Here is a 23,503-nt window from a genome sequence, read left to right as displayed (position 1 = left end):
TGGCCAATTAATTGCCTTTGTGATTAATCTACGGAGGCTAATTTCTAACGAAATTCTGGCAGAGTCAGACTTTTTGCATCACAGTTGTTCAGTGTGACTAATCCTGCGACAACCAGATGAGATCAAACACCCAGTCAGCGCTGTCAATCGGGACGACTGGGACCAAGTCTTGGTTAAGATATCTGTACAGTCTGACATAACATTGCACAGTGTGCCATGGCTTTTACTCAAGATTTCACTAGGATCATACTGTATAGTCCAGTATCATACAGTACAAGCAAAAATCATAAAGGACAGTGAAAATCATACAGTGTGTACAGTTGATTTGGCTCTGTGGCACAATCACAACATTGCTCTGTTTGTTTGACATTGGCACAACTAATAGCATGAGTTAGGGGCAGAACTGTCTGTTTGTCTAATCAATGGAAGATGGGGAGTGTTCTTTATTAAACTTGTTTGAAAACATTTGCAGTTCTTTTTATTCACACTAGTGGCACTAGTAAAGGAACTTTAAAATAATTGTTCCACTTAAGGCCCCAATATGCTATAAGTTCGAAACAGCCGAGCAATGGTAAACTGTTTGCAAACATTCAGACAACCGCCACACCGCTGTGGGAGGTGTTTAGAAGTACATTTAAATATGAGGACACTCAAGACGCTAATGTGACATTAAAATGTGTTATCGACTTTATGACTCATTCTGAGTAGAATTCAAAAGGGATCATTAAAAGAAGCTGTTTTAACCACTCTATAATGATTTAAAGTTATATATATATATGCAGTTGAAAATGCGCCATTTGTCTTGTTTACATTCTGAATTCATGACGCTAATGTGCTAACATGCTATACATGGCCACAATATGCACCGATTACAGTTTGCTATTGTAATTTATGATAAACTGATACTACTGCAAAGATGGGTGTAAGAGAATTAGTGCAAAATACAGACGAAATAATGATGATAAGAGGCATATCTTACTTTTGGGCAGATGTGTGAATGGCTTTTGCTGTAGATGGTACATGAGTAAAACAGCATGTTCTTGGAAAATATCTCTGCATGAACGATCGTACAGTTATAGGTACATTTGCACAAGCTCGCTAATAACTGCACGCCGGTGTGTTCATGTTGACTAATCTTTTTCTTTTTTTTTGTCTTTTTTTTGGGGAATGTCCAATTCCCAATGTACACACTAAGTCCTCGTGATGGCGTAGTGACTCACCTACAGTCCGGGAGGCAGAGGACGGATCCCAGCTGCCTCCGCGTCTGAGACCGTCTACTTGCACATCTTATCACGTGGCTCGCTGGGCGCACCACCGCGGAGGCACAGCACGTCTGGAGGCTTCACGCCACCCACCGAGAGCAAACCACCTTATAGCGATCACGAGGAGGTTATCCCATGTGACTCTACCCTCCCTAGCAACTGGGCCAATTTGGTTTGCTTAGGAGACCCGGCTGGAGTCACTCAGCACGCCCTGGGATTCAAACCAGCGAACTCCAGGGGTTGTAGCCAGCATCTTTAACACTGAGCTACCCGGGTCCCCATGTTGACTAATCTTGACTGACTGAACAACATAAACAGAATTAGCTGTCTGTCTCAAGGTAGGTGGAGCTCCAGGTCAAACCTACTGATGACGTGGACCAATGGCAGTGAGAAGGTGTTTAGCAGCTGGTAAGACGTTTTCCTAAAAGTTCGTCCAGGTAAGCTGTTACTAAGCACTGAAACAAATGCTAAAACACCTTCTTTTTGGCTAAATTTTATTTTAAATGACATCTCACCTATTCATTCTTCGATTTCGTAGGAAGTATATCGAGGCCTTAATCCTTCATTTACCTCTGTCAGGGCATAGCAATGTATCCACCCACAACAATCAATGGAAATAAATATACCTTGTGTATTACATTCAGGGTCAGAGAGTTCTTTTATCAGTCCACATGCCTAATTTTTATGATGAGAAAATTCAGAGTGAAATACACTCGCTTTGCCATGAACACTTGCTAAAAGAGAGAGAAGTCTTTCTGGTGTACAGTTTATTTGAGTGCATGTTTGCAGGGTTGGCCTGCATTTCATTGTACATATGATCTGGAAAGGTTTTACCCTAATGGAAGCAAATGGTTCGCAGTTCTCCTCCTCACCATTAAAATGTGCTGTGTGCAAAAAGAGATCTGAGGGAAATGGCGTAATCCACAAACATATACCAGTTAGAAGAACATTGACAAATGTGTGTCGACAGGCCCGTTGCCACCTTTTCTTATGCCTCTTAAGATATTTGCTTGAGTGTGGTTTGCCACCTCTGATCTATGATTTCATGGGTGTTACTGGATTCTGTGTAGTCAGGGACTATCCACCCCTTGGTGGGGAGTATTTTTCTTCGAAGGCTATTGGAGTTTAGTCTTGTTATTGCTAAATGAGACCATAGATCTAACCCAGGGACTTTCCCAAATGACAAAGCAAGAAATCTATTCTGCAGTCTCCAACCTCAGTTGATGACTATAAATGTATATAAGATTCTGGCGAAGGCATAACTTTTCATATAAAACCAAAAAGGATAATGCAGATCATTGTTAATATTCTCAGTACTAAATCATAGCATATGTGAAATTGCGGCTTTGCTTGAGAGTTTTTCATTACAAAAAGTCAGGGGTATTTTACCAGCTGTTGTTTGCTGAAACTGGGACCTGGAAAGGGTTACAAATTACTCATGATGTCTAATAGAAAGCTTAAATATTGGTAATGATGTTGTAATAGTTAAAATGTGTTTGTTATAACAGCAGTACTGAACATTAGAGCTGAAATTATAATTTTAGAGCTCATAAATTCACATTGAGTCATCAATGAGAGAGCTGAAAATGGGGAACAGTTAGTGTATATATGTGTCGCCTTCTGACATTGAATTGGTAATGAATATCATAAGCCAAGAGGTGTGTGGTGGACTTTTGAATGTAGGAAAAAGACTGCATTTCAGGGTTCATTCAAAGTCCAGTGTTAAGTAATATTTCAGTTCCATTTGATGTTTACATAGTTTTCAGGTTAAACCCATACAGAAATCTGATATATCACAACATATGTAAAACACATATGCTTATAATATGTATGTTCATGTATGGTTTTCAGTAATATACTGTAAGTCACATACCAGCACATACTGTATATGCCACAACATATATTTTAAAAATGCTACAATAATTGTCTGGTTTCATATATGTAACATCTATTTTCCCAAATCATAGTAGAATTTGAATATGTTGCTTATATATATATGCGCAAATATATAAACTATAATTTTATCCATATGTTCATATGGAAAACCTTTTATCTTACACATTTAAAAGGATAGTTCACCCAAAAATGAAAATTCTCTCATCATTTACTCACACTCATTCCATCCCAGATGTGCAATTTCTTTCTTCAGCAGAACACAAAAGAAGATTTGTGGGTGAGAAACAGATCAATATTTAAGGCTTTTTTTTTTCTTTTTCTTTTTTTTACCAAAAATCTCCACTTTTACTTTTACATTCTTTCACATTTTGAAAGTAGATATTTATCATAAAAGAGGACTTAAATATTGATCTGTTTCACACCCACACCTATCATATAGCTTCTAAAGACATGGACCGTATGGATTACTTTTATGTGGACATTGTGTGATTTTTGGAGCTTCAAAGTTCTGGTCACCATTCACTTGCATTGTATGGACCAACAGAGCTCATATATTCTTCTCAAAATCTTCGTTTGTGTTCTGCAGAAGAAAGTCATTCACATCTGGTATGGCATGTGGGTATGTTTATTTGAACAGATTATTTATTAAATCAAGTCAAATCGAAGACTCATCAAGTTTATGCATCTTACTATAATAATTATATTTACATTGCTTCAAAAATAATACCAACAGTAATACAGCAACAATCATGTTTCATGTGTCTTTTATCTGTTTGCCTTTTATTTTTTATAGGCACCTTGTTTTTGGATCAGTCATCTACTTCTCTGTAATAATGCCACGGAGCTGTACCTTTAAGATCGAGTGCTCACTAAACACCAGCTCAGACCATTTGATGTTTCAAGTCATTTTACATGTAAGTTCATTTTGATTTGGACATGACCAAAAGTGGTGATGTCCGAGTCGGTTATTTGTTTACTCTATAAATAGTCTTTCCGGTTCCATCAATTCATCCCATTCGTGCCGATCCGCGGAAGCATTACCGAATTGATGGAATGACGTTATGAGCAAATAAGAGCTCAGTGGAGGCATTGCCTCCTCTCATGTGACTTTTTGCCTTTATTCCGTGGTTACCACCCATTAAACTCACACCACACTTTAGGATCTCAATGCAAACGCAATGAGCTCATGGGAGGCGAGAGAGATGCTGCCTCACTCTGAAACTTCATCTGCTGGTATCGCTGTTTGACGATGTTATTTTAATATATGACTGCTTTTAGCTCACATTTCATAATATTTTATTTGTTTTTTATGTACAGCAAAATTTTTGGAGGAGGCACTGCCTCCCTTGCCCTTTCAGAGAAAATGCCACTACATAAGCCATAATATCAGTCCTTTAAGAGGGAAAGAGGATGTCAGTGGCAGAACACTGGAGCTTCTGCACCTTCTGCACAATGGGAAGGGTTATATCTCTCCAAGCAGATGTACTCCCAAACCACAGCTGTACCCCACATGTTTTCATGTCACTCGCCAATGTGGCAATACTGGAATGATCACAAACCAGTCTAAGCCTGCTCTCACAGACACATAGCCTCAGCTTTAACACTGCACCCCGCTGTAGTAAGTCACTGTCATTTTTATTGTGCAAGAAGATAAAATATGCTGGGTCTGATTCTGAACGCAACACAGCCCTGGCTGGATATGGTGGTGAGCTGTTGAGAGCTTAGGGCCATGTCCATAATTACCCAGCAGTCCAATCACTGTGGATGCCTGCAGCTCCAGATCTCTGCTGATAATCAGGCAGTGTTCTGGTCAGTGCCGGACCCCCAAGGATGAACAGGTGCGGTAATGCAACTGATTGCAACTAATGCAACCGAGGTCTGTTCAGAGAGGACATTCCCCTGTGGACCTGCAATCTGAAGATCTCTCTTTAGATGAGAAGAAAAGAGGACTTGTCCTGCATTTGGCTCAGTCTTATCAGAAACCCTCTGAAGAGCAAGAATGCCAGACATTCTCACAACTCTGTTAACGTAACGGTGTTGGATACTTTAATCAAAAGACTGTCCTGCTGTGGCCCCAGATCAGCCAACAGAGCAGTTAGAAGTTGTTTGTATCTGATAGAAAAAACAATTAAACAAACAAGTAAATAAACACTACATGAGAGATAAAAATACATGAACAATTATTGCCTCTACACTGAAAAAAAAAAAAAAAAAAAAAGATAGCCTGCATTTCTCAAAGGATACATTTCTACTTGATCTAGCCTTTAAAAAGTACTTTTTTTTTGGTGTAACCTAATTTGTCAGGTAAATTTAGTCAGATTAAAAAACAAAACCATTTAATTTAGATGTTAACATGAAGCACATTTTAGGTGTCAAATTTTTTTATTTTTTTTATTTACAGTGATCAATTTTCTATGTCTATGTATATTTTGTTGTAAATTACAGAAATTCAAAGTAAAAAAAATAAATAATAATAATAATATATATATATATATATATATATATATATATATATATATATATATATATATATATATATATAATTTAATTAATTAAATTATAGACATTGCTGCTTTTACCTTGCGATTATTTATCCTTGGCAGCTGCCACTCTCATCCTTTCCCAAAGGCTTGTCGATGACGCGCGTTCCCGCCGGAGGTGAGATACGTCATCGTGCGCGTTCCCCTTCTCGCGCGCTAGTTAAAAAGAAGGTGGAAAGAGCTAAGAGAAACATGTGAGTGCACTGAAGAGCATGCGACAGACAATTTAGTGCAACTTTTGATCACACGCATCAGCCTCTGTGCACCAACGGGATTTAACTTTTGGGAAAAGAAGCTTACAACGATTTCTGTGTAGCCTATAACCTGATTACTTATCTTATTAAAAAAAAAAAAAAAAAATATATATATATATATATATATATATATATATATATATATATATATATATATATATTAATTGCGCATTATACAGAACATGTTTCTCCCCACTGCATTAAAATTATAAATTAATTTATTATCGTTTATATATATATATATGTTTGTATATATATTTATATATATTTACTATTATTTAATTAAGACTATTTTATTAGCGCATAGTTGCTTAATTAACCTTATTCTATATTAACTTTTTTAAAACTTGGTGTTATTTCTGAGCAGTCGCGTTACGCTATTGGTTTAATCCCGGTAAAAATGAAGCATTTGAAATTTGTCCTCCTCTTGGCCATCATGGCAAATTTTTGGGAATGTAGTGAATTCAAATTAGGCGAGAAAGGAGAGTTAAGTCCAAGGAGGAAGAGATGTTACGATGGAAGTCTGCCGAAACGCTTGAAGAGGAAGGAGAGAAAACTGTCACTGGAGGGAAACAGCGGAGATGAGATTTGTCACGGGCTTTATCCTCGCATGTCCTGCTGTTCGTCCAGGATGGCTCAGTTTCAGATACTCCACCGGAGAGATGCACGGGTATGTTGAGTGTTTCTGCAGCCTCGTATTTATTAGTCAGAGAATGCTCTGATTCTGTACAGGTCAGGATCTTCATCTGGCAACGGATCCGTGATCCGATTTTAAGCTGAATGGACAGTCATGTAATGAATATATGGATAGCCATAAGCAAGTAGCACACGGTAGGGACCGTTCACACCAAACTTGTTTTTTTCGTCCATATGCGCTGTTTATAATTGTTTTTCTATGTAAACAAGCGCCTGACGGACGTATTTGACCGTTGCGCCGCTTCTCGCGCTACTAGACACCGTATCAAGTTTTACAAACGCCTCTCGAGACACCTGCGGTCTGAACGGCCCCTTACAGTGTTTCCATCGTGATCTGCTCCTATCCGTCAACACTTACGCCCTGTTGCAAACTACAACATATGTATATGATGATATCAGTTTTAACGAATTATTACTGTGGGGATATTGTTGTGGTTTCATTATCTAACTCGCTCTTAAAAGCGTTATTCCTGCAGTAATTTATTTGTGTATAGAAGTGCGTTGACATTTATTTGGACAACTTTTTAAGCTGATGTTTCAATGACAGCATGTGTTTTTCTCGCGGTGATGGAAATGATTTACATAAGACAGATGGGAAGCCAATGTCTCGTGCACGCAGAACATAATTTCATCTAGATTAGTAATACATCGCACATTTCTCATGATTTTTATGGAAGGGAGAAGATTTATCTCACTAGTAGGTTCAATAGTTTTATCAATGACCACATACGATGCCAAGAGAAATATCTCTAGATCTTTTCTCATGTAAACAAGCTCCGTCATGTGCGGCTGGGTGGCATCGCATAGTTTGTGACAAAAAGCCATATTGCATAATTTAATGTGCTCAAGTCATGCAAATAAGAGCTGAAGCTGAATGAAAAAAAAAAAAAAGGGTCGAGATCTCCTCCTCCCCACTACACTGCCCACACACGGAGTCTTTTTACTTATGGCAAAAGAATAACAACAACACCATTGTGTTTGTTAGTTTCACTAATGGGTGAAGCTGGAGAACATCATTCTCCCCCAGTCCTTGGCTCTGTCCAAGTGTTAATGCCTTTAAGAGAGTATTTGTCCTGCTCCCCACCCCCTCACAAACTTAAACCAATTCCAAGAGGGCCAAAATTGTTTCACTTATGCTGTTTAATACAAGCTAGCAGGTTTTGTGGTGAAGTTAGTTCAGGTGTGGTTTTAGTTTTTTGAGTTATGAAATAATCTGTATATTGACTCGTATGACTGTTGTAGCTTTATGAATTTCCACTTTACACATGCTAATGGAGAATGCCATTCAATGTGACTCCAAGTCTTCCTGCCACCTCAGTGAAACTGTGTGAGGCTGTAGCTGTCCACATTGTTTGACACTAAATGACAAGTGATTGTTTTCAAGTGAGTCTTTGTGTGTTTTTGTTTGCTCTGTCAATTTCAGTGACAAATAAACCCAACAGCTGCACAAATCACACTATATAAACTTTAATGGCAACAGAGATACAACAACATTAGTCACCATGAGCAGATAAAATGTAGATAGATTCAAATTGTCATGCCGTACACCACTATTTACATCAATTCATGTCGTGCTCTTACTAAGAATCTATGATTCGCGAGCTTCCAAAAAGTAATGTTGAGTAATGTACAGTTGGACCTAAATTCATATGCCTCTTATTTGCACTGGCATGTTTCATCAGCAGTTACGTTTGGCCTTAAAAGGGTATGATGTAGACTATGCTGTGATTTGCAACTTTGAACAACTTTTGGCATTTTTCGGAAAACACAAAAAAACAAAACAAAGGTCCTCTTGTTTCTGGTGCGGGTGATGGCAACATTGGAACCCATCCCAGCAACATATGGGAACAGTGCATGGTTGCGAGCACACAAATGCTTCTCTCCATGGACCATGTGCCAGTCCATGGCTCACTAAATCAATGGTCAATTTAAAGCAGGAGTGTTGCCACTCACAGACCAGCAAAACTCACCGATCACTGCAAGACAGAGACTGAAGAGAGCTTGAAAAATTACTTCAAAACAACCTGGTTCAGTGAAGAACCGGTTAGAGGTGTTGATGCATTTTTGGAAACCATTTTATCTTGCAGGCAAAAAGATGGTTTAGATTCACTCAAAAGAAAAGAGATAGAGAATCATAATCAAAGATATCTGTAGAAATGGTTTATGCTTAGCAGGGCAGCGGCTGGGGGAGAAGGTGGGCAGTCTACAATGGTTGTGCTGGTCTAATTGACTCGGACAGACTGCTAATTTGTTGATACCAACATGGGAATGATGTGCCCGTCTATCTGTAAATTGGTGTTTACACATGGACCTCACACAGAGAGAGGGAGGTTTACCAGACTGCTGCGGCAAAGGCACATGTCTGGAGAAGGGAGCAGATTCCATTGTTGTTTTATTACAGCAAATTTGTTACATAAATAAGCCTGCTCATTTTCTCGGCCTAATCTACTGTTTACTTTTGTTTGGTGACGAGTATCCTCCTTTCGGTACGGGTTCGGCTGCCATGCGAGGTGCAATTTTGGCTTAGCTGTTTGTGGGGCCAAATAAACAAATCAAGAAAATCAAGTCCACATGGATGTGTGGTGTTTCTAAGAGATATGTTTAGAATGTGATTGGCCTCCAATTAACATGAAGACATTCCAATAATGTATTGTATGTTAAGCCACAAAAATACTTTCTAGCATTTCAATGAACTTGCAATTAAGAAATACGGTTCTAACATTTGTTGGTTGCTTTTGGTCCTCAGGTCTTCTCGACCAATAACACAGAGTGTTCTAGACTGCTCCAGGAGATTAAGTGTGCCCATTGCTCACCACATGCCCAGATGCTCTTCCATTCACCCAAACTTGACAAAGCACCACACAGAGAACAAGACCTTCCTCGTTTATGCCACGACTACTGTCAAGAGTTCTACTACACCTGCCGGGGGCATGTACCAGGTACGAATAAGAAACATACAAGAGTCTTACAAAAATAAGTATTATAGCTCACAACTTCTTCATCAAGGAAATTCCCAACCCAATCTCACGAGAAGTCGAAAGAATGCATACAAGTTGGCAAAATTAAATGAAATCATACAAGTTCGTTTGTATGAATTTGTACGCATTATACATGTACAAATAGCTGGATGTGTAATGCGGAAGTAAGCGAAAGTTCTGCGTTTCAGACATTGTGTACTTGCTTATTAATTTTATGCCCTAACCCAAACCCCATATCTAAACCGAACCACAGAATAGAGTCTGTAAGGATGATTTGAAGAGTAAATAGTTTGTTTTGTAGGACAGAAGAAAGTAATTGTCTTGTTTTAGAAGGAGATGAGGGATAATCACCTGATTGGCTGTTGCAAAAGTCATACCAACTCGTACGATTTCATACGATATAGCCAACTTGTAAGTCTCTGTACGATTTCTCAGTGAAAGTGTGTTGGAAATTCTTCTTCTGGCACAATTATTTAAATTAGTTTAAAGTCAAACTGAGCAAATAACCACAGATTCAAAACTATTCATCGGACTGCAAAATGTAATTGTGGGAGAAAACTATTTATCTGTGGCAGCTCTTGGCCATCTCTAATGAAACAGAGTGATTCGTTAAATGAGTGTTTGACAAATGGCATTCAGGAAACACTTGTTGCTGTTTCTTGTTTTTCTATTCGTCCCTTATAATGACTTCCAGATCACTCAAATCACCATTAAATTAAGGTTATTTTAGAGATAGTTCACTCAAAAATGATAATTCTCTCATCATTTACTCACCATCATGCCGTCCCAAACTCACATGACTTTCTTTCTTCTGCAGAACACAAACAAAGACATTTTGAATAATGTATGATGCCTTTTTGTCAATACAGTGTAAGTCAATACAAATTTGAAGAACTTCAAAAAGGCAGTATAAAAGTAATCCATACGTCTTGAGTGGTTTAATCCGTGTCTACTAAAGCGATATGGTTGCTTAGGGTGAAAAACAGACCAAAATGTAAGTCCTTGAGTAAATGATGAGAGAATTTTCATTTTTGGGTAAACTATTTCTTTAAGCATACCTTTTAAAATAATAAAATTGTTAAAATTGTTGCAAACATATGGATGTGGTTGGATCATTTTATAAATGAACCCAATGGCAACGGGAGTCAGGCTAAAGGAATAATAACTGTTACTGTATTCCTGGCTTTGGCCAGACCCTCAGGCACCCCTCAGATAACATACATATTACTTGTACATATAATAAAGAAGGTGATTAATCAAAATAAGATAGTAAAAAGACATAATCATGAAACATAAATTAAAATATTGATTTTGAGGAATGATAAAAAGAGGATGATAAAAAAGAGAATATGTAAAGGGGATAAAAAATCCTATACAAAAATAATAAATCAGTGTATACTAACACTTTTAAACACCCACATGTAAACACACATCAGTGTACACATGCCCCAAACAAAGCCCCAAAAACTGTGGCTGTAAATTAATTATTTTATGACCTTTCAGTTTTTTGGCAAGCATCTTATTTTACATCAGTACAGCCTGCCAAGATTTGTTTGAGTATGTGTGTGCGCACAGTCTAGACATGACTGACACTCACACCTCACCTCACCAGCAGAACACACATGCTTTACAGGATGCAGCGGAAAATTAGGCCTGTTCAAGGCAGTGCTCACATACTGTAATCAGTTTGTTTTTCTTGGTGGTAATCTACATGAAAATACATAAAGACACAAAACATTTAGGCCTCTGACATGTAAGGGGGAAAAACAGATGGGAGCGGGGAGGAGTTCAACGACCTAAAAATCTCTAAAGCTATCATAAGTTTTGTATTTTCTCCATAACATGAATGACATCAGGAGCAAACATCCAATAGTTGCCGGGCTGTGCGGCTGTATAGTGTTGCAACATTCGCTGCATGGTGCATTCCATCCGATGGAATGGTATGTGAAAGCTGGCTGCCAGACCGAACCTTCTTCCTATCTGCACAGCCATAACAGATTAGATGGGGGCCGATATGCAAACAGGGAGCAGACTCCAGAAAATGCAAGCCACACGCACATACACACCCACGGAAATACAAATAGATGACAAATCAGACACTGTATACATACAGTTTACGTCTTGCCCTTTATAAAAAACAGATAAATAAGGGTGTGCAGTCTGTTTCAACTCTTTGTAAAGGGAGGAATCATATAGGAGTGAGAGAGAGAGAGGAAAAATAGCGATCAAGGCTCTGTCGAAGCAAGAGAACAGGAGCCGAGGCCAAACGACTCACCCTACCTTCTCTCCCCCTCTCAAATCAGCATATGTGGTGACGAATGACACATTTGTTTTTCTACAAAGGTTGTGTATATGTAAAACTGCTGAAGTGCATCAAGATGTCAAGTACTTTTGGTGGCCACCCAGGTTGCTTTGGAAGATAACCAGATGGAAGTATAACTATAGCGCTGAGGATGTAGAGTCTCTCTCTTTCTCCCCTTCCTTGTTTTTTCATTGGCCAGTACAATAAAACTACAATGTATTAAGTCAGTATCTGAGGCCACACAGTGATTTTGCCATATTTAGGGAAGTTGTAACCATAAATTGTTCATATTAGACAGTCCTTTAAGTACTATAATTAATTCTCATACTTATTTTGTACCATGTTTTTAGTCCATGATTGCAGATTGTGCAGTCTCTTGTGCAAGACTCAATCAAAACATACCTCCATGGTATTTACTTCAGATCCCCTAATATCAAAGAAAAATGTTTCAATGCCAAAGGTTCCGTTTTACTATTCATTGTATTAATTGGTCTTACTCATTTGATTGTGTGATGATTAAGCTATAAATTGGTTTACTTAAAGGGGTGGTTCATTCAAAAGTAAAATGTACTCACCCATAAGTATGACTTAGGACACGTTCACACTAAAAAGTTTTTTCATAAAAAGTTTTGCTACGTTTACGCCTCTCATCCACACTAGAATGGTGTTTGCCTCCACCAAAAATGGAGACTTTCGAAAACACTCTCCATTACCGCATACTTTGGAAAATGTTTTTCAAATGAAAAATAATTAGTATAAATGTGGCCTTACTCTCTTCTGTGGAACATAAAAGCAGATGTTAGGCAGAATGTTAGTGTCAGTCACCATTTTTTTTCCATACAATGAAAGTGAATGGTGACTGAGGCATTCTGAGTTATTCTGCCTAACATCTTCTTTTTTGTTCCATGGAAAAAAGCAAGTCATACAGGTTTGGAACATTAAAGGGGTCATGAAATGCTCTTTTTTATAATTTTATTATCTTCCCTGAGGTCCACTGATAATGTTAGTAAAGTTTATTTAGTAATATATGATAATTTTCCACCCTGTCTCTTGCCCTCTGTCTGAAACGCTCGGTTTTGACCTAAGCGCCACCTTAAAACTTCAACGTAAACGCCCACTGTTATCATAGGCTAACATTGTGCAGCCCCTCAAATACTGCCATATTTGAAACTCAGTCTGAAGAGAATGAACAAGATCCACAGTGTTATAAAACAAAATTTCAGGGTTTACACATAACGCACATCCAACACATTGCATCTGAATATATTAAACTGTTCATCTCAAGCAAAACTGTTAACACTCAGCACCATAAACTATCAAACAGTCATGACATTTGAAATATTCATGAATTCAATATTTATTATGTTTTTGTTCGGGTCCAAGTGTTTTTAAACTGCCCTTTCCTTCAATAAAAGTTCCTTTGCACTGCACATACATAGTCCAAAGCAGGGTGAATAGACGCAAACACATACAGTATCACTTTGCTGGAAACGCATCAAAATGGTCAAAGATGTCCACCTAGTGCATGTTTACATACACCAACAATTAAAAATAGCACAGATGAGCGAAAGAACGTGTCCAGGACACATTTGTACTCAAAACAGCAAGAAGCAGCAGCTGAATGATAGAGAATTGCATCTCCTTTTCAGAGTTGTAACTTAACACTGTGTTTTTTAAAAGCAGTGCCAGATACATGACAGCGGTCAAAGACATCTGTCTAGTGCATGTTTATAGACAAAAATAATTCAAAATAGTCCCTTTTGGTGTTCTAGGCCTGTTTGTCTTGCTCTCTCTCTCTCTCTCTCTCTCTCTCTCTCTCTCTGTTTACGAACTGATGCACCAGTGGGCGAGGCCAAGGATGCGATGACGTAAAATAGGCGTTGATGTTTTTTGCTGTAGAGGTGGTCATGAATTAATGGACCCCTAAATGATGTAGGGAAGTCACGGAAGTAGAGAATGAGCCGTTTTTGCAGCTTGGTTTCAATAAATGCTATTATTGCTTTGGGGATTAAGGTTTGAGTTCTGAAATTTACAGTATGTTTTTATAGTAGAATGACCTCTTATATGTCAAAATATCAAGGAAGATTTGATTCCTCGTGACATATGACCCCATTAAATACGGTTGACTAATTAGCCTTTTAAACGACCTGCCTGGGGCTGAATTCACAAAACATCCTTAAGAATGAAATTCTTGTTATAAGTAATTTTTTTCTAAGATTTTTGTGAATCTGGCCCCTGATTTCCATTCGTTAAGACTCAGACTGCCCTGCTACAAAGACCAGCATTGCTGGTCACAACCTTATGTTGTGTTTTGGGTTCTGGTGTGTTGGTGTCCCCACACTAGATGGTGTTGATGTCACTAGAAAGACCATGCTGGTCAATTAGCTTCACCAGCTAGGTTTTGCTGGTGAAACACATGGCTATGCTGGTCCACCAGCTAGACCAGCACCAAACCAGCACTGACCAGCATAAACCAGCCTAGATCACAATGGGAATTGCATGTTTGTTAAGCTGGTCTTTTTAGCAGGGTAGACTTCTGACTGTTGCTGAAAGACATTGTGCAGAGATGCACAAGCCCCAATAAATAGTCTTGGGAGGATATATCAGCACTCACAGCAGCACAGACACTCCAGTGCTCCCAGTGACCCCATAGACTTAACGGAGACATAAATTCTAACCTCTCATATGCAGCTACCACTGACAACAACAACTCCCCGACCCTTACATCTCACACCAGCAGGCCCAAGATAACCACTGTGGCTGAGTGTGGGTGGCATTTCAGTGCGAGTTGAGGTGGTGGAGGGGGTGTGTGTTTGATCTCACTATTGTGTTTAGATGTTTAAGGATATCCTATCACCTCTCTTGTTGGTGTGTTCTCCTCCCCCCACATGCAGCCCCCTTCCTCAGGCAGCATGGGGGGCTCGGTGGAGATGAAAGGAAGGAGAGGAGTGTGTTTGTCTTGCTATCACTGCTGTATTCGCTCTTGTCCTCCCCATGAGAGGCTTCAGCTAAGGGGGTAACCATATAAGTGTAGTCCTGTTCGCTCCCCCATCGTTCTAACCGTAAGTCAGTCTATTCAGCCAGAAGGAAGTTCCTAGAAACCAACTGTGATTTAAAGGAGTAGTTTTGAAAATGTGTTTAAAATGAAAATGAAAGGAATAGTTGAAAAGTCTATCATAACTGACCCACCCCCATGTACCCAAACCCAAACTTCATTGGAACACAAAAGGTGTTAGGCAGAACAATAGCCTAAGTCACCATTCACTTTCATTGTATGGAAAAAAATTAGGAAAGAAAATGAATGTTGACTTTCTGCATTCCGTGTGAAAAGTACTGCCACAAATTTAATTTTCATGTTTTTGATCACACTTCTCCAAATCTGGATATTTGAATCATGCTGAATTTATTTTGGCTACTATTGGAGAAATAAATGTGGGTGTTTTCCCTGAAAAGTAAGCAGGAAACCCCAATCTCTGAAATATAATCAATCAGTTTGGGTGTGTGCTCATTTATTTTGACTTGACCTGCATGTTTCTACTAAATATATATATGTAACAGAAAATGAGCTACAGACAGACGGAGCGTTTGGCATTTTTGGTTTTAATTAGGCTCGGTGTTAAAGTGTATAACATATCCACATAAGGACCACACATGTCTGAAACAGTTTGTAATACCTCACTGTGGTTCAACCATCACATAATTGTGGCGCCCAGAAGTGAGGGTTTGTCAATGTGTCTCTGTAAAGTGTGACAGTCATTAAAGGTGATGTGTGTGTAATTTTTGGAATGTTAAAATACCTTTTTTTTCTCTCCTAACTTATTATGCAGTCAACTATAAGTAAGCCATTTGTAGATTGATTCCCCTGAAAATATAAACATTGTGAATCAAAATTTCGGCCTGTTTGTTTGATTATCTTAACCAATTCAACATAGTAACATTGGCTTAAAGGAATATTCCAGGTTCAGTGCAAGTTAAACTCAGTCAACAGCATTTGTGGCATGTTGATGATTACCACAAAAAATAATTTGACTTGTCCCTCCTTTTCTTTAAAAAAAACAAAAAACAAGGTTACAGTAAGGCACTTAAAATGGAAGTGAATGTGGCCAATTTTTGCAGGGTCTAAAGGCAGAAATGTGAATCTTATAATTTTATAAAAGCACACATTAATTCTTCTGTTAAAACTCATGTATTATTTGATTGTAATGTTGTTTAAATCATTTGTACATTCATTTTAGAGTTTTAGGGTTTGTTGACATTACATTGTCATGGCAACGAAGTTGTAAAATTGGCTATAACTTTACACAGACAAGGTTAATAAGCGATTTTATCACACTGAAATCATAGTAACACACATATTGTTTGTCTTGTGGCTATACTTTTGAAACAGTGAGTATTTTAACATTTACAGATTGGCCCCATTCATTTCCATGATTCCTCACTGGAACCGAGATTTAAAAAAAAAATTAAATAAAAGGAGGGGCAAGCCAAAATTAATTAATAATGAATTATTGATTTTTGTGGTAATCAATATTATGCCACAAATGCTGTCGATTGAGCTTAACTTGTAATGAACCCGGAATATTCCCTTAAGCAATGGCTGCCGTTTGGGGTGGAACTATTTGTTTTTTGACCAATGGCAGATGGGAGGAGTGTTTGAGAAACCTGTTTGAAAAAATCATTATTTTTGCAATTCTGTTCACATTCAGTGGTGCTAGTGGCGCAGAAATTACACTCTTGAATTTTGTATGAGTGACTATGAATTATGCTGACATGCGCTTGTCACATATCCAGTACTTCATAAATGCACCATAGGCAAAATCGGAATTGAGCTTGGCACTGGAATCACCACCAAAACGGACACATAATAAGGCTTCTGATGGCTGAGGACATTCTAAACTCCAGGGGATCCAGTTGGTTTGGAGGTGATTACATCATCCTGTGGACCCTGTGTTGTGTCTGTCTCAGGCTGAGATCAGTTGTGTGTCTGTCTGTGTTTTTTAGAACTGTTCCAAGCCGACGTGGATGAGTTCTGCCAGTACTATGGGAGAAGGGATGGAGGCCTGTGCTTTCCAGATTTTCAACGAAAGCAATTGCGCAGAGATTCTAACTACCTGTTAGATGATAACATGGAAGTGACAAACAGGTATACTTTGAAAAGTTTTACACACGTTTTTTTTTTACAGAATCTGTGTCCTAATTTCAAATTAATTTGTTCTACATCTTCATTCAGTCCAACCGTAAAGGGACAGTTCACCCAAAAATGAAAATTCTGTCATCATTTGCTTACCTTTGTGATCCAAACCTGTATTAGTTATTTGTTTGTTTGTTTGTTTTTCTGAGGTTCATAAAATGAAATGTAAGGAAGAATGTTGGACTGACAGCCTCAGTCACCATTCACTGTCATTGCATCTTTTTTACATACAGTGAAAGTGAATGGTGACTGATGCTTTCATTCTGCCTCTGTGTTCCACAGAAGAAGGAAAAAGGCACATGAGTCTGGAACAACGTGAGGGTGAGTAAATGATAACAGAATATTCATTTTTGGGTGAACTATTACTTTAAGTTTGAATACAAAACTCCTCTAGAGTTTTGCTCATCATTAGACATAAGAGAAACTTCCTCGCTGTCATCCCATGTACCATGCACAGTATGACTGAGCTGCTTTGACTAGGTCAGCAGGGCAGACTGAACAAGTTCACTACAGAAAAGACACGCCTGACTAACCTTCCATGTCACAACATTCCTGCATGTACTCATTGACTGGTCCACTGCCCTTCTTTCCAAGCCAGAGCTTTGTGTCCAGCATGAGTTTAGCCAGCTTTAAGAATACAAAGAAAGTGCTTATACTGCAGCCTCTGTGATCTGCTGTAGCCAGAAGGGCTTTGACCATTTGTGATAGGACACAGGGAAAGACGTAAGCTGGGTTGGGGGGGCTTTGATAGAATTTCGCTCATAGCTGATTATCCTGCTGCATGATTAGCAATAGGCAGTACAGCTTGAATATTCACTATGTACACCTATAATGAGGGGATACTGCTGTGCAAAGGCAAAAACTACATTATTTCAGAATTAAGTAATGACCGAAATTGGGTCTCTTACATTATGTTCAGTGGATTTGGCTCAGCCTAACTCGGATTCAGAGAACCACAAAATCCATACTAAAACCACGTACATTTTAAGCTTTTTTTCAGTGGAGGCGTAATTACTATAGTATTTACTATTCTGTACATAGTTTTGTCTTTGTTGGGCAGAATACTGAACCAAAATTACAACACTAGTAGTAGGACTCGATTGATCTAATCTCTTAATGACACATGCTACTAGTCAGTTTCCAACCAAATTGCAAAATAAATTAATGTGTAAAATCGCAAAACCTTTTGCAGATAAAGCAGTGTTTCCATCCCACATGTTCAAGAGAACAAAGTTGTTACTTCAAAATAAAAATGGAAATGGAAGTTGTAGCCAATGGAGAAGCCACTTACTTGAATTGTACAGCAAAAAGACTAAAAGTTCTGACAAACGAAATGTTTGCTGGCGATCGGCGGCGAAGCCTTATGGCTGGGAACGACAGCATGTCAGACAGTTCTGGGAGGAAATAGTAGCCCATCATTTTGAGCTTTGGCTCTGGCAATTCAGAGTGACCAGATCAACATTTGAGATGCTGTGGAATGATATCAATCCACTTGTTAGTCCAGTTTTGAGCGTATTATTTAGTCACATTATTTATGTGCATGTCTTGTTACCAGAATTTTTTATGTGAAATCCAAAAACTATGTGGATGGAAACCCAGCTACTCTTCACCTTCTTCATTCTCTTACTTCGATTTCCTTCACATCACTTCACTACTTCACTTCAGTTATGATAGCAATCTGATTTCATGACACCTTTCAGTGAAGTGTGCCCTTAGTCCTGACCTCACTTTAGTGTCAACAGTGATAAACACATCACTTTTGTATGACCTTCTGAGGCCAATGAAGATGAGCTGTGATTCAATGTGTGTTCTTAGAGGGCCCTGAGCCCACAGTCGTAAATGAAGTCATAATTCTTAATCAGACCTCCCAGTTCAAAGAGCCAGTAAAACAGCACATCTGATCAGGAAAAGTCACTGCTAGCGCATCAGACTGACAATATTCTACAGATACCAGACACACATTTGCTCCCAGTCCACCCCCTTTTAAAAAAATGGAAAAACCTTTCAAGACTGCATGTTAACAAGAGCGCTCGCACCACAATGCATAAAGGCATAATGTGAGTTGCCGTTTCCCTACATCAAATGTGAATTTTGTTTAATGGAACACTTGTTTCACAGCTTGAGAATCCCCTAAAGTCTGACTATTTTAAATTAACTTCCACTGTGGAATTTTATTCAGTCTACTTCCAAACCAGTCTGTAAAGCTGAACAGATTCTGTCACATTCTTAAAGGGATAGTTCACCCAAAAATGTAAATTCTGTCTTCAATTACTCATTCTTATGTCATTCTAAACCATGACTTTCTTTATTTCGTGAAGCACAAAAGGCAGAATGTTAGGGAATTATAGCCTCAGTTACCATTCACTTTCATTGAATGAAAAAAAAAAATGCAATGAAATTGCATGGTGACTGAGACTGAAACATCTCCTTTTGCGCTCCATGGAAGAAAAGTAAAATGGGTTTGGAAGATTTACAACAATTACACTTACTCAGTTACTTTATACTGTCAACAACTACTGTATTACCTATACAGTCAATAAAAAAAAAAAAGTGAATATCCTATTTCTAATCAAATTTGGTTCCAATCTTTAAAATACAACTGTTGGAAAGTGTGATACATTAACTAACCCAACTAAACTGCTTATTTTGTCATTCTGCCTTTACACAGAAAACATAAACACAACTGCTACTGTGCTCAGGAGATCCTTAGTGGTCTTCGACAGCCTGTTGGTGTGGTACATTGTGGGGATGGGTCACAGCGCCTTTTCATTTTGGAGAAGGAAGGCTTTGTCCGAATCCTAACACATGTCATGGAGCTCCTAAAAGAACCTTTTCTGGACATTCATAAGCTGGTCCAAAGTGTCATAAAGGTAAGAGACACTTACAGGACCTCTTGTGTTTTGTGGGATTGTTGTAATGACCAGGGTCATTGGTTTCTGGGATTTCTTTTTGTTTCTAATTAAAAATGATTCACAACATTGCAGAGAACAAAATGTGCTACCTTTCCATATACAATGCAATGGATTCATCAAGAGTTAATATTATATTATATAAAAAACTTTTAATTGTATAAAATATAAAAAATTATATAAAAAAGATTGTTAATTTCAACTCAGTGGGTGAAGACATGCCTCTTGTTCTTTTCCAGCTGGTGACTGATGTGCATGTTTGGTTTTAGTATAAGAAAGTAATTTAGTGTTATACATTCTAATAATAACGGGTTTTAGCTAAGCGTAGACTAGTTTTCAGTCCCCACAATGTATCTTTTACCCTAGCCTACACAGACAGCAGTGGACATTATTTGTGCCTCTGAAGAGGAATTCCTTGCTTAAAAGACCAGCTTAGACCAGCATAATTTTTTTTTAGAGCTGGTTTGGTGCTGGTCTAACTAATGTACCAGCATTGCCATGTTGTTCACCAGAAAAATATGATGGTCAACCAGCATGGTCTTTCTGATGAAGCTGGTTGGCCAAAGTAAGTTTGCTAGTAAAGCTAGTAAAAGGAATAGTTCACCCCAAAAATGAAAATGTCGTCATAATTTATTCACCTTTATGTTGTTCCAAAACAGTATGACTTACATTCTTCTGCAAAATACAAAACGAGGAATTTTAAAAGATGTTCCTCCTTTGATTTACATATAATGGCAGTTGATAATGATTGTCTTTAAAATTTCAAAAGGACTGAAAAATGCTATAAAAAACATTCATGCGGCTTGTGCGTCATATTTCAAGTCTTCTAAAGGCATATGATAGAAGCAAACCTAATGCACTTGTGAATGCACAAAGCACAGCCATGATGGAAGTCAAGATTTTCAGTAAAATAACTAAAATAACTTAAATTGTATTTCTTCAGAAGACTTGGAATATGACACACAAGTTGAATGGAATACTGTTATGATAATTTTGGGACCTTTTTTAAGCTTCAAAGTGAGTCACTGTCAACTGCGATTGTGTTGAAAAGAATTTTCATTTTTTGGGTGAACTACTCCTTTAAGACACCTGATAGGGACACCAGAATACAAGCATCCCAAAACACAACATATGCTGGTGACCACCAATGCTTGTCTTTTCAACATGTCTAGCACCTACTTGATATTCATACAGCCTGACCTCCCACCATCAGAGAAGTCTGTCTTTTTTATAAACCAGAAAACCAGAAAGATCTGTTGTTCATCAGTTTGGTTTGGCACCTTCTTTGCCAAAGCTGAGGTGGGAGAAATGAAGCCCCCTAACAGAATCACATCCTAACGAAGGACAATAATATGTTTTATGGATTTATTTCCATTTTGTCCTCCCACTACAAATCAAAACCTGAATGGCGGGTGATGCTGAAACCAAAAATAGTGTTGGCAAGACAATTATATTATTATACAAATGTATTCTGTATGTAGGCTTCGATATGTGTGGTTTGATATCTGTCAACCTGACTGCCAGCAGAGGAAACCTTGTGTTTGGAAGCAGAGGATCAGTGAGAAATGCTGAAATGTTGCCAGCTGTAGCATTTGCTTACATGCATGTCTGTCAGTAGTAATTATGGTGTGTGTCACAACAGATGTTTATCTGCCCCCACAAGAAATTAGGCATTCTGTATTTCAGAACATTTAGTTTAGGATGTTTCTGCAGATGAAGCAAGAGACCTGCTTTTTGACAGGAAGTTTATGTAAATTGCATACCTCTCATTGCTTCACTTAAAAAAAAAGGGAGAATGAGCAATTATGGAGTCAGCATGCAACAGGCCCACAGGAAAGGCCCCCAATGTGCCATATCATCATTAAACATAATTGGTTGTGGATAAAACAATCATTATGACAATTAGAGTAAGCTCAAGCACCGGCAGTCCCCAAGAGTGCCATTCTGTCAAGTTTGGCCGTTATCATTCCAAGCCGAAAGTGTTTACTCAGAACATCAACAGGACATGTACCCTTTGTGCCCATGGAAGGCCTTGAAGCCACCTGGGACTCCAACTTGGGCATGAAGAGGGAAGATAGTGTTTTATCTAATGTTCTGTATTTCCTTCAAGCCTAATCCCCTCACTGCCAATTTAGCCAAACTGCCTGAAAACTATAGTTTCCATCCAATTTTCGCGCTGTTTTGTTATCGACAAAGTGAAAATGCGTAAAAAAAAAAGTTTGCGAATGGCCTTTTATCGCTAAAAATGGTGTAAGTGATGACGTCATGCTCAAAAAAAACACTTTTAGTTTTAGTTTAGTTTTGGTTTATCACAAAAAAAATCTGCCCTTAAGCTGTTTCCATACAGAAATGTGTGTATATCGCTAATTGTGTACCTTTTGCCTCTAGGGCTGAAACGATTAAATTGTCGACAACATTTTTTGTTGTCGAATAGTCGTTTGATCTCATTTAACGTAACATAAGATCACATTAAACTCTATGATGAAGTGCAAGAGCAGCACTGCAGCTCGCGCCTGACTGAGGAAGAATTACACAGCTTACAGTCTAGATGCACTCTAAACTTTCCAAACAGCTTCAGGTGATGTAGATCGCAAAGTATGAGGGAATTATAATGCAAAAATACAAAATAAGTAAATACAGAAGCACTCTCGTTGTGGAGTAAGTGGAGGTGGAGCAAAACTTAAGCATCTTTAAAGGAAACACCCCAGCGTTACATCTTTAATGCATTTATATTTAATGCATTATAGCTTTATTAAAGTTCAAATAATACAGAAGCAGATCATGTAAATAACTACAAACTCTGAAACTGGCATTTCTCTGTGCTGTCAGCACCCCTTCTATGAGTTGGGCAAATGTCCCGATCTAAGGGGAAGAGACTGAAACTGCACCCGGCTGATGAATGCTCATCTCTTGAGCACGCACGCTTAATGCAGCTAGATTATAACATGATGGCTCGCGACTTATTGAATCATCTTATATTTCACTGTGCATTTCTTATCATGAAGAAAATTGGCAATTCGCAATTTTATTAATAAGAAAGTTTTTTTTTTTTTTTTTTTTTTTTTTTTTTTTTTTGTGAGTTAAAGATGGATTGAAGCAAACAGAAAGGTGAGAGAGTCTTCGCCCCATTATACACTGCAAAAAAATACGTTTTTGTTTTGGCTTGTTTTCCAATATAGAAATCTAAATCTCCTTTAAAACAATGAATAGTTTCTTTAGCAGCTATACTGCAGAAGAAATTTTTTATCTGAGAATGTTGAATATAAAATTAAAAATACAAATATTTTAAAATATATAAAAATCCTTTAAAAAAAGATGCATTCACCTGAGAAGCAGCATCTAAGATATTTAGACTTGCATTTAGAGAATAGATCTTGAATATAAGTATATTTTATCTTTACTGCACTCGCAGAAGTATAACCAAGTGAAAAAATACACTTATATACAAAATACACTTATATTTAAGATACTAAAT

At 38.0% G+C, this 23,503-nt stretch overlaps 1 protein-coding gene across 1 annotated transcript in view; it reads left to right on the top strand.

Moving 5' to 3' along the window:
- The first annotated feature begins 6,104 nt into the window (after positions 1-6,104).
- LOC127443891 (hedgehog-interacting protein-like) overlaps positions 6,105-23,503 on the top strand; it is a 62,752-nt gene continuing 45,353 nt past the window's right edge. Inside the window, exons 1-4 of the mRNA XM_051702923.1 lie at positions 6,105-6,622; positions 9,395-9,587; positions 16,930-17,071; positions 19,788-19,989. Coding sequence (XP_051558883.1) covers positions 6,353-6,622; positions 9,395-9,587; positions 16,930-17,071; positions 19,788-19,989 — 807 coding nt within the window. The 5' untranslated portion in view covers positions 6,105-6,352. The remainder of the gene's footprint in view (positions 6,623-9,394; positions 9,588-16,929; positions 17,072-19,787; positions 19,990-23,503) is intronic.

This window comes from Myxocyprinus asiaticus, chromosome 7, assembly GCF_019703515.2.
Source record: "Myxocyprinus asiaticus isolate MX2 ecotype Aquarium Trade chromosome 7, UBuf_Myxa_2, whole genome shotgun sequence".
Lineage (NCBI taxonomy): Eukaryota > Metazoa > Chordata > Actinopteri > Cypriniformes > Catostomidae > Myxocyprinus > Myxocyprinus asiaticus.
Note: the sequence above shows the minus strand (reverse complement) of the source record. Positions and strands in the feature narration are given on the sequence as shown.